General features: G+C 37.2%; 1 protein-coding gene across 4 annotated transcripts in view; it reads right to left on the minus strand.

Annotated features, from left to right (window-relative positions):
* Window positions 1–8,925: 8,925 nt before the first annotated feature.
* Window positions 8,926–16,494, minus strand: part of SLAIN2 (SLAIN motif family member 2) — a 77,278-nt gene continuing 69,709 nt past the window's right edge. For 3 of the 4 annotated variants that reach the window (XM_010366450.2, XM_030919566.1, XM_030919558.1), the window contains 2 exons: window positions 13,888–14,206; window positions 8,926–12,920 (listed from right to left, as the gene is read on the minus strand). In XM_010366450.2, coding sequence (XP_010364752.2) covers window positions 12,854–12,920; window positions 13,888–14,206 — 386 coding nt within the window. In that variant the 3' untranslated portion in view covers window positions 8,926–12,853. The remainder of the gene's footprint in view (window positions 12,921–13,887; window positions 14,207–16,494) is intronic. The other variant, XM_010366458.2, reaches the window with a different exon arrangement.

A 16,494-nucleotide genomic window follows, 5' to 3' on the forward strand; every position in this document is an offset into this window, starting at 1 on the left:
CTCAAAAGCAAATGCAACAAAAACAAAAATTGACAAATGTGACTTAAAGAGCTTCTGCACAGCAACAAAAACTATCAAAAGAGTAAGCAGATAATCTACAGAATGGGAGAAAATATTTGCAAACTATGCATCTGACAAAGAACAAGTATCCAGACTCTATAAGGAACTTAAACAAATCAACAATAACAAAAAAATCCCCATTAAAAAGTGGGCAAAAGACATGAACAGACACTTCTCAAAAGAATACATACAAGTGGCCAATGAGCATGAAAAAATACTCAACATTACTAATCATTAGGGAAATGCAAATCAAAACCACAATGTGATACCATCTTACACCAGTCAGAACGGCTATTATTAAAAAGTCAAAAAATAACAGATGCTGGTGAAGTTGCCGAAAAAGAGAATGCTTATACACTGTTGGTGGGAATACAAGTTAGTTCAACTTCTTTGGAAAACAGTATGGAGATTTGTCAAAGAATTAAAAATGGAACTACCATTCAATCTGGCAATCCCACTACTGGGTGTCTACTCAAAAGAAATCGTTCTATCAAAAAGATACATGCACTTGTATGTTCATCACAGCACTATTCACAATAGCATTTATATATTTAATACATTTATATTATTTATATTATTAATATATAAAAATTATATATATAAATGAAATCAACTTAAGTGTCCATCAACAAATGACTGGATAAAGAAAATGTGATACACATACACCACAGAATACTACACAGTCATAAAAAAGAAAAAATCATGTCCTTTGCAGTCACATGGATGCAGCTGGAGGCCATCATCTTCAACACAGAAACAGAAAATACTGCATGTTCTCATATATAAGTGGGAGCTAAACAATGGGTATATATGGATAAAAAGATGGGAAAAGTAGACATTGGGGATTCCAAAAGGGGAGAGGTGGAAAAACCACCTACTGGATACTATGTTCGCTATTTGGGTGATGGGTTAAATAGAACCCCAAATTCCAGCATTATGCAGGACACTCACATAACAAATCTACACATGTACCCCCCGAATCTAAAATAAAAGTTGAAATTATATAAATAAATATACAAACAAACAAGACACCTTTGCCAGGTGCAGTGGCTCATGCCTGTAATCCTGCAACTGGGAAGATTGAAGTGGGAGAATTGTTTGAGTCCAGAAGTCCAAGGTTACAGGGAGTTGTGATCGTGCCACTGCACACCAGCCTGGGTGACAGAATGAGACTCAAAAAACCGCACCTTCATCTCATATTTCTATAAACCACCTTAAATCCTTTTGGGGACAAAACTGGCTTAAAAAAAATTCAGTTGCTGCAATTGAGCGTCATATATGGATCTAAACTTTCTGGCAACAGGGACAAAAATGCAAACATAACAAATCACATAGGTCTTGTATTGAAAGAGAGCCCCAGTTCCTCAAAAGAGACAATGATTTTTCCAGATACTGCATTCTAGAAAAAAATTCTCACATAGGCCTTTATATAGGGGATATTGAGTCACATAATGAACAATGCTCTTGATAATTTTACACCAGAGGCAGAAGCAGCTTTTGTTCTTCACAAACCCTTGATAAAGCCAAATGCATAATATTAGAGTAAAATTCATGAAAATGTTCCTTGTGGTGCAAATATAAAACTTATGATGCCATAATGGAGAAGGCTGAAACAGTGAAGAGTGCATTCACAGACCAGATTGAACTCATTTCATTAAGTAAAACAGGTTTTTTGAGGAGAGCAAGGAAGACAGTGGTTATATTTCTCTTTTACTGTTTGAAAAAGCAGTGCGTATACATATGGATATGATAAAGAATTCAAACAGGGCTAGGTGGGGTGGTGTGCGCCCCTACTCCCCACTACTCAGGAGGCTGATGTGGGAGGATCTCTTGAGCCCAGGAGTTCAAGGCTGTAGTGAGCTAAGATCACACTCCACTCCAGCCTGGGCAACAGACCCTGTCTCTAAAAAAAGAAAAGAAAAAAAAAGAATTAAAATACTCAGGTAAAATGCTGGTTCCTTATCTCCTTATCACTGTTAGCTGTGTCTCCCACTCCCCTCTTCACAGGGAACCAGTTATCTGTTTCTTTTGTATCCCTTCAGAGGCAGTCATTGCTAACAGGGCAAACATGACACACAAACCTTTTTATTCAAAATGGCATCTTTGGCACCTTGTTTTTACTTTTCATGATGTATCATGGGTGTCTTTCCACATCATCACATAGAGCTATTATATCTTGATCTTGGTAATGGGTGCCTAATATTTCAGTGAATGTTTCATAATTTAACCAGTTTCCTATTGAGGGACATTTAAGTCCAGCCTTGTTTGTCCACAAATAATACTATAATACATATTCTTGTATTCTTATCTATACAAGCACATATGCAGGTATATTCATAAGATAGATTATTAGAAGTAGAATCACTGGGTCCAAAGTACATTTTTTTTTTTTTTTTTTTTTTTTTTTTTTGTAGAGATGGGGTCTACTATGTTGCCTAAGTTGGTCTCAAACTTCTGGCCTCAAGCAATCCTCCAGCATTGACCTCTCAAACTTGGGATTATAGGTGTGAGCCACCGTAGCCAGGCCAAAGGTATGTTTTATATTTTGTTAAGTGTTTCAAGTTGCTCTCTAGAGACTCCCAACAGCAATGCTTTCATTCAATAAATATTTGTGTGCCTACCATGTGCCAGGCACTGGTCTAAGTATTTGCCAAGAATTGATAAACAAAAATGATCTCTGCCTCCAAGAACCATATATAGTATACATGCATGCGCGTGTGTGTGCCGCGTGGAGGGAGAAGAGAAAGTTGGCATGATAATGAGTTAATTATATGGGATGCTAGGTGATAAGTGCTATGGAAAAGAGAGTTTGGTTAAAAAAAAAAAGATTAGAAGCTGAGGGAGGGGCTGTCACCATTTTCACTGAGGAGGTGACACATGAGCAGACTTGAAGCAGGTAAGGGACTCGACATAATGGCAGCTGGGGCAAATAGTGTCTCAGCAGAGGAAATAGGCAAGTGTTTTCTTGGGTCTCTGGTGGGAATGTGCCTGAGGCCAGGAGCCAGGAGCCAGGGAAGCTGAAATGGAGTGGAGTGAGGGAGATAATACCAGAGAAACAAGTAGGGGGAGCAATAGACATTTTGGCTTTTACAATAAATACTTGGTGAGCCCCTGGAGGATTTGAGATGAGGTTTGACATGACTGAATTACATTTTAAAAGGATCACTTGTGGCTGTGTGGGAGTGAGGGTTGAGGCAAGGAAGTGGTTAGAGTCTGTATATATTTTGAAGGTAGAATCAATGAGATTTATTTACAGATTGGTTAGGTGTATATGGAGAGAGAGCAAGAGAGCGAGTGAGGGATAAGAGATACAAAGAATGACTCCAAAATTGCTATTAGCTGAGATGAATGAAGCAGGTTTGCAAGATCAGAATTGCAGCTTTGCACAGGTACACTCTGAGCTGTCTGTTTAATATCCAAATGAAGACACTGAGAAGGCAGTTTGGTATGTGAGTCTGGGGTCTCCAGACATACAACAAATGGTTTCTAAGCCATGAAACACTGCAAGAGCGTAGACAGAGTAGACAGAGAGGTGGACCAAGGACTGGGTCCTGGGACACAACAAATTAATAACTACAAGACTAAACTTAAGAAACCCCTGGTGGAACTGATAAGAGGTATGGAGGGGAAAGAGTGAGGGAAGGAAGGTGACAGAGAGAGATCCAAATACTAACACATGGAATGAAGGGGTCGTCACTTCAGATCCTGCATTCATTAAAGAGTTACAAACAACTTTACTAAAAACTATCTATCTATCTATCTATCTATCTATCTATCTATCTATCTATCTATCTATCTATCTATCTCCACAATACCTACAGAACTCCTACAAATTAGTAAGAGAGACACCTCCATGTAAAATCAGACAAATGATTTGAAAGAGACTTCACAACAGAGAATACCCAAATGGATGCACTTGGACACTGGAAAACAATACAAGTAAGAACCTTTTGAGAGCCAATTTACCATTGGATTCCAATAACGCAACTGTTAGACCTTCAATGTTGCCCTCAGGTTCCTGAGGCTCTGCTCATTTTTTGAATTTTTTGTCTCTCTGTTCTCCAGATTGAATAAATGGTATTGCTGTCTTCCACTTCTTGACTCTTCTGCCATCTTCAGTCAGCTGTTGAATCCATCACATTTAAATACTTTTACATATTTTTTCAGTTCTAAAATTCCTATTTGGTTCTTATTTTTTCTACTCTCCTGAGGACTTCTATCTTTCCTAAGAGTGCTTATTCCACGCTAATAGCTGCCTTAAAACTGGTTAAGTCCAACATCTGGATCATATTGGTGTTGACATGTCTTTTTTCTTGAGAATGTATCACATTTTCCTGGTTCTTTGTATGCCAGGTAATTTTAGATTAAATGCTGCACATTCTGAATATTATAATTTAGACTCTAGGTCTTGTCAAAATATTCTGGAGAAGGTTGATTTTTGTTTGACAATAAACCCATATAGGTTCATACTGAAAGTTTTCTGCCATCTTCTGTGGCTGTGGTTCCCAGTTGTTTTCAAAGGGTGATATTATGTTGGATCAATCTTAACATGTACTGCTCAGTAATCTGTCTTGGCCAGTGGTTTAAATTGTACTTTAGTTCCTAAAGCCTCTGCTGTGCTGCTTTGGGTCTGTCCTAAGTATGTAAGCTTAGAGCTTGTACTAATTAACACATAGAAAAAAGGGATTCCTTCTGCTTTGTTCTCTCTGGTTTTCCCCATCATGCCCTAAGACAGCCCATTCATTACCCTGTCCTCTGACCAGAAACAAGGGTTTTGCTTGGAATTTTAGTTCCATCACTATTACTATGCAGTTCCCACACCTCAGGCCACCCTCAGAACAGAGAGTAAATAGAGAAAAATGCAGATGACCTCCACAGTCTTCAAGATTGCAAAGGCTCTTTTCCCATTTCCTTTGCCGAGAGACAGTGCTTCCATCCATTTTAACTGTTGGCACCACTTGCTAGAACAGCTTACCTGAGGGCTTACCCACGACAAGCCATGAGAGAAAACATAAAAACCTGGGGATTTCCCCTGACGTTCTCTAGCTTCCAGGAACTCCTTTTGCTGATCTTTTGGGTTTTTCCTCAAAGTTTAATCTGCCAGAGGTGCCTCTGTGACAGCTCTTCCGGGTGCCCTCCCTTGGCTCAGGGTCAAGAAAGAAGAGGGGAGAAATGAGAAGTTCACCCCTGTATGGCTCTTTTCTGCAGGTTTGACTCTGTCTTCTATCCTACTGCTCCCCCCCACCCCAACCCCACTCCCAGTGCTCTCAGTTGTCTTTTACATTTTGTACAGAATTTTTAGTCAGTGGGAGAGGCTTCAGTGGACTTATGTCATTTTGACTATACTGAAATCCAAAACTGCATTACTTTAAGAGCTCCAAACTGGAAACACCACAACTGTCCTTGACATGAGAATGGACAAACTGTGATATATTTATACAATGGCATATAACAGCAGCAATGAGAATGAACAAATTACAATGACATCAGCGACATTGGTGAATCTCACATTATGTTTAGTGGCTAAGAGAAAATCATTTTTAGCTTTCAAAGAAAAAATTAGCCTTCAAAGAAGAAAAAATACAAATTGTATGGTTCTACTTATATAAAGTTCAAAAGTAGGCAAAACTAAATTACAGTCATGTGTCGCTTGATACAGATACATTCTGAGAAATGCATTGGTAGGTCTGAGTTCACCCTTGTGGGAACATCAGAGTGTACTTACACAAACCTAGATGACTGCCCACTACACACCCAGGCAATGTGATACAGCCCTAGGCTACAAACCTGTACAACATTTAACTGCACTAAATATTGTAGGCGACTGTAGCACAATGGTAAGTATTTGCATATCTAAACATAAAAAAAGTACAGTGAAAATACCGTATAAAAGATAAAAGATGAGATACCTGTCAAGGGCACTTAACATGAACTGAGCTTGCAGAACTGCAAGTTGCTTGAGGTGGGTCGGTGAGTGAATGTGAAGGCCTAGAACATTACTATACTTATAAAACACTGTACTTAGGCTACACTAGATTTATAATATTTTTCTTTAATAATTAACCTTAGGCTATTGCAAGGTTTTTACCTTATCACTTATAGTTTTCACTTTTTGACTCTTTCATAATACTTAGCTTAAAATATATTGTATGGTTGTTCAACATTATTCTCTTTATATCTCATTCTATAAACATTTTTCCTTAAAAAAAATTTTTGTTGAAAACTAAGACATGAACACACACATTAGCTTAGGCCTGCACAGGGTCAAAATCATCAATATTACTGTCTTCCACCTCCACATTTGTCCCACTGGAAGGTCTTCAGGGGTAACAAAATGCATGGAGCAGTCATCTCCTATCATAACAATGTTTTCTAGAGTATCTCATGAAGGATCTGCCTGAGGCTGTTCACTTAAAAATAAGGAGTACATTCTAAAATAACAATAAAGTATGGTAAATATGTAAACCAGTATCAAAGTTGTTTATTATCAAGTATTATGTGCTATACTTCTATGACTAGCAGCGCAGCAGGCTTGTTTATACCAGCATCAGCACAAACATGTGAGTAATGCATTGGGCTATGTCACTAGGTGATAGAAATATTTCAGTTCCATTATAATTTTACTGGAGTATTGACCTATAGGCAGACCATGTTGACTTGAGATGTATAATGCATTGATGCTGTACAACGTTAAAAGTCAGAATAGCTGTTACCTTTTTTCTGAGATATAGGGGTCTCACTATGTTGCCCAGGATGGTCTTGAACTCCTGGGATCATGTGATCCTCCCACCTCAGCCTCCCAAAGTGCTGGAATTACAGGTGTGAGTGACCCCACCCAGTCAGTAACTGTTATCTTTGTAGAGGGGGAAGTAGTGATTGTCAGATGACACTAGGAGAGTTTTTGGGGTGCTGTGAACATTCTATTTCTTGTCTACATGGTGATCACACATGTAGTAAAATTTAATTCCTTGAGCTGACCATTTGAGTTGCACGAACTCTTCTGTACATACTTTATGTATCAATTTTAAAAACGTTTGAAAAATTACCCCTTCCTTCTGTTTGCAAATGACAGAACCCTACCTTAAACTGGTCAATGTACTAAGGGGAATCTTTAAAGAGCATACCAAGATGCCTAGTGGAATCCACGGACAGGAATAATACAGAACCTCATGAACAATTGAGCCAGAAGCTTAAATACTACCAGAAACTTCTCTTCTTACTACAAATGTTTCCTCCAGGTCAGTGACCACTGACATGGTATAATCATTTTATGTAATACGCACTGAGACATTTGTGATGTGCACCTACTATATTGCTTGCTTAAGACCTTGCCTACTTTCTGGGGACAGTACCACCCTCAGGGATAATGGTCTTTTCCCATTCCATCCATATGATTTTCACAGTAGAAAACCATAGCTAGTGTTCTACCTTAACCCCAATCCTCTAGCCACACAGTCAATTAGTCCAGTAATGTGCACCTGACCTGCCCTGGGAACCCTATCCCTAGAATTTTTGGACTTGGAAACTCTCGGGAGTACAGTGCAGAAATCTGTTTTAATAGCCCTTCAGGTGACCAAGTTTAAGAACTCTACTAGAGACTAGTTTAACTCTTCATTTGGTTGTGCCTGTTATTTCTTTAAAGGTATTTTAAAACTGTCATTGTACTCAATCAATACTGTCAATTCATGGTGGATGGGAGGCAGGGGCGGTGGTGGGGAGCATTCAAGTATCAATAAAGGATACGATATGAAGGATTACAATAATACAGTTTGGAAAAGGTTTAGAATATTTATATACTCTTTCCAGAACTAAATGGCTTTTTGTAGCAGCAGAATCCATCTAAATCATGGTAGTTATGAATTCAGACTTAAGAAAAGTTAACTGTCAAGCATAAATGATTACAATTTTAGAAGGAAAAAGTAACAAATACATTATCTTCAAATTTAAGTGGCTGACTACCTATTAAGTACTTTTTCTTCTTTATAATTTACTATATATTTCTCAAATTTCAGTATGTAGAGGCTGGGCATGGTGGCTCATGTCTACAATCCCAGCACTTTGGGAGGCTGAGGTGGGAGAATTGCGTGAGCCCAGGAGTTTGAGACCATCCTGGGCAAAATAGTAAGACCTGATCTCTTAAAAAAAGAAAAAAAAAAAAGTTTTTCTGTTTAGGAAACTAAAAGTCAATAGTCTGTGGTAGTACCACAGCAGGTAAAAATACAACAGCAGGTACAACAGTGGGTGGATCAATTGAAGTCAGGAGTTTGAGACCAGCCTGACAAACATGGTGAAACCCGGTTTCTACTAAATATACAAAAATTAGCTGGGCATGGTGGTATGCGCCTGTAGTCCCAGCAACCTGGGAGGCTAAGACAGGTGAATTGCTTGAACCCGGGAGGCAGAGGTTGCAGCGAGCCAAGATCATGTCACTGCACTCCACTAGCCTGAGCAACAGAGCAAGACTCTGTTTAAAAAATAAATAAATAAATAAAAGTATAAATTGTAAAAAACCAATTATGTTATAAACAACACAAACAATACATATGATACTATTATCAAGAAATATCTAAAATCAGGAATTAAGATATATGCCAAGCTTTCAATAGCAGTTAATGTATACTTCTGTGCAAAAGCAAACACATGTCAACATTTTTATATAAGAAACATTTATTTAAAAGAAACATTTTCTCGTAAAAAAAATAAAAAAAGACCTACCCTTCCACTTAACATGTTACAACCATGTGAAGGACAGTACTTCAATATTTCCGGATGATGGGATTGCAGGCAACTATCATTTCTCACCTTTATACTTTTTAATATTTTTAGTTTATATTCTACAGCAATGAGTTTCTATTACTTTTGAAATCAGAAGAAAAAGATTTTTTTCTTACTTTTAAAGAGAAAACATTAAGATGACTTAATATAGATAATTTGTTTGAAACTGGCATTCAGTTAACATAGTGTTAACCAATTTGTATTACAGCAAATAAGGCCGATGAGTATAATTGGTTTCATTTTCAGACTGGTAAGCAGAGGGCCATTTAGCCACCCAAGACTTATATTTAGGATCATTCAAAATACATTAGTGGTTGAACCTCCATATGGGTTCTTCTGTTGCACTGAGTATGTAACAGATTTAAACTTCTCATGTATTGATTTATAATACAAGTATAGTGACATTTAATTTTAAATGGCTCTTCAAGTTTTTAGACTGGCTTGAGAGAAAAAAACAGAAGGGTGTCTTTTTTCCCCCTCTCATCAATATTAATCTAATTGTAACATGTAATATTATTTTAATGGTAATTATTCTAATTGTAACATGTAATTGCAAAGCAAATATCTCCTAAAGGAATATGGAGAATTCATTAAACAGTGTACAATTCTTGATTTTTCCATTCATACAAGAAAAAATATACGTGATCACCTAAATATTTGCATTTGGCATGAAAATACATTAATTGTTCCTCTGTTCCTCTTGGAAACTCGTAATAGCTTTTTGCTTGTTTTTTCTAACTAGATATCATATATAGTTATGATGTAGGCAAATGCTAGCTTTTTCTAACTAGATATCAATTCACAGCAGGTGAAAAAGTTCCAAGAACAAATCACTTTAGAGTAAACTATAAATTTCCTCCAAGTAAAATCCACAAATGAAATAACTCTGACAGAGAAAATATAAGACATAATCCAACCCCATGAAGACTAAGCCTGAAAGGGCAATACGATTTGGGTTTCCGTGTTTAAAGAAAAACTCAACTGAACAATTTATTAAAACCAAGTGTAGGCAAATGAGAGAAAAAAAGGAATCTTACCATATCCAGAGATTAATTAAACACTTAAAAAAGAATATAAATTTAATAATAAACATTATGGTCAGGCTGTTTATTAAGGAGGCAACCACATATACAAGTTCGGCTATAGAAATGTTTGCAAATCAAACGTCATGTGATCTAAAAAGGACCATGCGTAACGTCAAAAATGGACACCTGTACATTCAACAAAAAGTTAATTTAAACATACATAGTCTAGATCATTCTAGAGTTATACAAACATCTGGGGCCACATATGTATCTAATTTTCTTTCAAAAAAACTTTTTTTCTTATAAAAGTGATGTATTGAGATAATTTTAAAAACTATCTGACAATTATGAATGGTCCCCAGTTTTACAAAATGTGATTTCCAGGATACGAAACTGAAAAAAGTCAACTCTTCAGAGAGTGTTTTATATTATACAAACAAGTTTTGTAGAAAAATGATCCAGCAAATGCTTGAGTTAAGAATATTTATATTTTTTTCTAATTCTTTACACTTTTATTAACACACTTACAAAAAATAACATTCAAACACTGAGAAAATTAAATAACTTTGGAAGCAGAGCTCATTGTTTTCTGCTTACATATAAGTGACAATTCTGGGCTGTTGGCACAAAATAATCAACATTCATAAAACCCTTACTACTATATATCAAACATAAGTTAAAATCATAGGCACTAGTTTATCAAATCCACATTTCTTCTGTAAGACTAACCACAGTAAATCCTTAGATTTTCCCAAACAGAAAAATTGCGATATGCAAAGGCTTTCTAGTAAAAAGGCAATTTTTCTCTTTAGGAAACTAAAAGTCAACAGTCTGTGGTAGTACAAAAGCATGTAAAATAATACTTTACCAAACTCAGATCCAAAATACGTTTTAACAAGTGATGAAATATTTTAATAAAAAAAAATAGACATTTTTTTCTGATGCAGCCATTTAAAAACAAAGTTAAATAACCTGAATACTCCTTTTGAAACTGATTATCTAACTTAAAAAATGTAATGTGTTTCATAATAGGTAAAATTCCTCTCAATTATTAGATTGCAGCATATATATTTTTTGAAATGTTGCACTGAAAACTGAGACTTGTTTTGCTTTTGTACGTGGTTTTTAAAAGAGACAGTAGCTAGTTCTTTTTTTTTTACTTACTTAGACATGAGATACCCCCCTCCCAAAAGAAGATGCTTTATCTTCCTCTGAAAAGCAACATTTTTTAGTTCATTATCATGTAGAATTCTGGCGCCATCCTTTCCTGACCCACCCCATCACCCTCAATTCAAGGATAAAGTTTCTTCTTTGCATTATACACCAAATACATAGTACTGGCAGTTTCAATCTCCAGCTGCTTGTGCTAAATGAATGACTTTCCACTGGTCAAGTTGACAGACTACCATGGTGTCAGTCATGACAGAATGGAGGTCCTGGTTTTAAGTTTTTATCATTCTTTCAACCTATCAACCTTAATGCCATCATGAATATCAAGCCTTCCATTTTCTCTCTTCCAATTTCTTTTGCCAACTTACGGAATGTCTTTGATGAACAGGAAATGAACTTATGTTCAAATCTCTAAAAGCTTTTAGATGACCTAAGTGACAGTATCTTAGAGCTGTTCAAATTAAGGATTTAAAAACAGACCTCATAATAAAAAATGAGAGGCCTGCTACAGAAGGAAGTTTTACTCTGGTAATAGTCTGATAAAATTGAAATAGGCGATTTCAAGGATTTATTAAGAGCCATTAGAGAGCAAGTATTTATCAGGTTAGAGTCATATGTAGTAGGTTTGTTACCAAAAACGCAAAAATTAATGTAAGGCAGAATCTAAGTCAAAAGGGAAAGATTTTCAAGAGATGTTTTATACAGTTACTCAGTTTAAAGTGGATACAACATAAGTAGGATTTAGCAGGCTATATTTTCCTACCACGTAATAGATCGTTATGCCATGTAATAGCAACAATACAACTGTCATCACCAGAGATTTTGTAGGTTAAGTGCATAGATTTTTTCCCCCTCTCTCTTATTGTATGGTTTTCTTCCAGGTTGTAAGCACTGAGGTGGTGTTGTATCAAGAATAAAGACACAGACTACTTGTTCTTTCCTATCATGAAAACCTGCTAATAGAAACAAGATCTCTTAGTTCTGTAAAGATAACAGCATGCGAAGAAGCTGGCTTCAATAGCAAAGGCCATCTTTCCTGAGCCAGGAACTATAAAGTTTAGAAAGATTGTACACCTGATATTAAGCCCTTTTGGCAATCAAAACAAACAAACAGAAGTTCGATGTGTCAATGCAACATGATGGATGCATGCTGTAACGCTATCTGGTGGTGGTGATACGTGAGCTACATCCAAAACTTAAGATTAAATGATAATTTTTCTAATGAATCTGCAAAAATAATTTCTGAAATTCTCCCAAATTTAGGAATGTTTTAAATCTCTAGCCCAGGTTTCTTTCCTCCCACCCCCCAATCTCAATCTGTAGTTTCCTGGTGTACTAGTGAAACACTTTAGATAATTAGTCAGAATATTAGTTCTCATTAACACAAATATTTATTGATACTATTTATACAGTAAATTAGGTTGAATTTGAAGTTTTGGATAGCTTGAATTCACTATTTTCTTGTGCACAAATGGGCATTTTTCTCATTTACAAATGGGCATTTCTCTTTGGCATCCATTAAGTATTTGCCCAGATATTGGCCTCTGTCAAATATTTTAAAAAAATCAACCTAGTTTCTATTAAACAAAACTAAAAGTGATTCTATGGAGAGTGATTGTATGATTACCAAACACATCTGATGTTAAATGTCATTAAAGTGCTGTTTGATGATCTCTGTCAGTTTGTGCTAATTAAGACAGAGAGGGCTGGGATTTTATAAATCCCAAGAGTCTTATCTGAACAGTCTGCATATAAAAGTTGTTTTTTAGCCTGGTGAAGGGTATCCATGAAGCCGTGGACTTCTGCATTCTCGTCTTTGCTGGTCAATAACAGCCATCTTTCCAACTGTCATCTTTCATGCTACCATAGGTTTTAGGAGCTGGCAAGGATCTGAAATAAAGCAATTTTGTAATTAAAATTTGATAAATGTCTTTATGAAGTATTACCATACTATCTCACACATATATTAATTACTCCTCAGGTGGCATCATGATCCCATGAAGGCTGTACCAAGGCAAAAGCTCTAAACACGTACTAGTACAACCTCCCAACACTCTGCATTTTCACAACTTCCAAGTTTTACTGGACAACAGATGACTTCACGTTTTGTTAACATAGCTACTAGATCAAAGAAGGGAAAAGATGGTCTCACCTTTTCTCAAGCACACAGACAACCAACCTTATCATTTACTTATTATTTTGAGAGGCAGAATGATGAAGGTGATATTAGAAGCTCAGTGTCAGCATCACTAGAAAGGCAGTATGGGGCAGTGATTAAAAGAGCTCCGAAGTCAGACATACTTGGAACTCATAGTTTTATTAGCTATGTGGCCTTAGGCAAATTACTTAATTTCATTAAATAGGTTAGACTCTCTGAGGGTAAAACTTAGACCCTACATTTATATAAATCTCACAGATAATTCTGAATTGTAGAATAAGGGTTTGAAAACCATGCTTATAGATTATACTCAGTAGCTCTAAGTTTTATCTTAAATATCACTCTATATTCCAATATACCTTTATCATCTTCACTGAATATAATTCTATTCAAAATGAATGAATATCACAATCAAATTGAGTGGTTCTAACCAATTTTTTTCTAGGGGTCCTCTGAGATGCTTAATCATGTTAGGCAACTGGACACATTTAATCTGAACCAAAATGGTAAAAGTGGGATTCCCAAATGAGGATTTCTTAAAAACAATGTAGTAATGTTTCATTCAAATTGTATTAAAACTCTGGTGGGAATCCACCATGACTTTCTGTTTACTATCAAACATAGAGATGAAACTAATTAATTCCAGTCTATCCACTTTCAGGTACTCAAGAACGCTGAAACAGAACATTTGCCACTTACCTGCGAACAGGCTGTGCAAGTTTGCTGCGAGGCACTGGTATGCCCCCAGCAGAAGGGGCACTGGGTCTGGGCAAGCCACTTCTCATTGCAGTTGTCCCTGCAGGTCTGGTTAGAGTAGCGCTGTTGATATTGCTGGGAGGATTTGCTGAGACTGTGTTCTGAACCACAGGAGGCCCAGGTGAGGAGGTGGTTTGTGTGAGCTGTGTTATTTCTTGGCTACCAGGAGAACCAGAGCCATGGTTACTAAATGCTTTCACTGGTTGCCGAAGAGCCAAAGGAGATGGTGCTGCAGGGGAACGGAATTTGCCTGGAGAAGGTACTGTGGAATAGCAAAGAAAAGCCAATTTTTGAGTGGAAATCTATATATATATATGAAACCATTGCTTTAACTTACAACTGATGATTGGTCACTAGTACGTGTGTATTCAGGAAACTTCATAGCAATGCAAAAAATAAAAGCTATTCCTGGGCTACTAAAAGAAAAAAAGGTAACTGAATTCTAAATAACCAAGTACTTAGAGGATTACAACTGTCTTTGACAACAGTATTTTAAATAGGCCAGCTTGGAACGCATAACACCAGAAGAGAAAAGGCACTGCAGGATTCTGTCTCACTGTAGCAACTAATCTGGGCCACATGTGAATGACCATTCTAGAGGTGAAAAACAGACTGACTATCCAATTGTTGTCTAGAATTTGAAACATATTTCCCCCAAAAAGAAACATTCATGTAAACATGTATCAAGTACCTGGAGGCTCTATGTCCAAATCCCACATTATTGACACTGTAACTAAAAATTTAGAAACTAAAAATCATTTTTAAAAAGTGCTACCATTGCTGTGCTTCACAAAGCACAAAGTGATGAAAAAACAAAAAGCCAGCCAGGCATGGTGACATGCACCCATAGTCCCAGCTACTCAAAGCTGAGGCAGGAGAACTGCCTGAACCTGAAGGGCAGAGGCTGCAGTGAGCCAAGATGAAGCCACTGCACTCCGGCCTGGGTGACAGAGCAAGACTCTGTTTCAAAAAAAAAAAAGAAGATCAGGCACGGTGGCTCACACCTGTAATGCCAGCACTCTGGGAGCTAGAGGTGGGCGGATCACCTGAGGTCAGGAGTTCGAGAACTGCCTGGCCAACATGATGAAAACCCGTCTCCACTATAAACACAAAAATTAGTCGGGCGTGGCGGTGCATGCTTGTAGTCTCAGCTACTCAGGAGGCTGAGGCAGGAGAACTGCTTGAACCCAGGAGGAGGAGGTTGCAGTGAGCGGGGACTGCGCTACTGCATTCCAGCCTGGGTGACAGAGTGAGACTCTATCTACAAAGGGAAAAAAAAAAGGGAAAACAGAAAAAAAGCTTATGTCCACACAAAGACTTGACTACAACTTTGTAACAGCCAAAGACTGAACAAAGCTCAAATGTCCATCAACAGGTGAATGGATAAACAATTTGTAGCATAACCACACAACCCACTCAGCAATAAAAAGGAGTAAACTACTGATGCATACAACAAAGATGAATTCAAAAATTTTGCTGAATGAAATGAGTGCCAGACACAAAACAGTCCATGTGTATACACACACACACACACACACTGTAGAATGTTGTGTTACAAAGAAATTTGAGGAAAGTCAAATCTAATTTATGGTAACAAGAAGCAGATCAAATGTTTGTTGGAGGTTGGAAGCAACCTTGGGAAATTCTACCAAATGTTTAAGAATGAACACAAATTCAACATAATCTCCATCACAAAATAGGAGAGAACATGTCCCAATTGATTTTTATGAAGCCAGTATTACCGAGATACCAAAACTAGAAAAGGACAGTACCAAAAAAGAAAACTTCAGATCAATATTGCTTACAAATACAGATGTAAAAATCCTTAAGAAAATATTAGAAAATAGAATCCAGCAATATATAAATAGATTTGTATGCCATGACTAAGTAGGATTTATTCCAAGATGCAAAGTTTGGTTCAATATTTGAAAAACAATCAGTGTAATCCACAGTAACAGGATAAAGAAGAAAAATCACAGAATCCTAACAGTGGACTCAAAAAAAGCATCTGACAAAATTCAACAGAAATGAAAAAAGTTCTCTGAAAAATGGAAATAGGGAAAATTTCCTCAACCTCATAAAGAACGTCTACAAAAACCCTACAGTTAACATTACACTTAATGAAGAAAGATTGAATGCGCCTCCCCTAAGACCAGGAACAAGACAAGAACATATGCTCTTACCACTAGAAATTCTAGCCAGTGCAATAAGCAAGAAAAAAAAAAAAAGATGACGGATGGAGGGAGAAGGAAGGAGAAGGGAGGAGGAAGGAGAAGGGAGGAGGAAGGAGAAGGGAGGAGGAAGGAGAAGGGAGGAGGAAGGAGAAAGGAGGAGGAAGGAGGAGGAGGAAGGAGGAGGAGGAAGAGGAGCAGGAGAAGAAAAGAAAGAAAGAGGAAGGAGGGAGGGAGGGAAGGAAGGGAGGGAAGGGAGGGAGGGAGGGAGGGAGGGAGGAAGGAAGGAAGGAAGGAAGGAAGGAAGGAAGGAAGGAAGGAAGGAAGGAAGGAAGGAAGGAAGGAAGGAAGGAAGGAAAATAAAAGGCACAGAGGTTAG

This window comes from Rhinopithecus roxellana, chromosome 2, assembly GCF_007565055.1.
Source record: "Rhinopithecus roxellana isolate Shanxi Qingling chromosome 2, ASM756505v1, whole genome shotgun sequence".
NCBI classification, from domain to species: Eukaryota; Metazoa; Chordata; class Mammalia; order Primates; family Cercopithecidae; genus Rhinopithecus; species Rhinopithecus roxellana.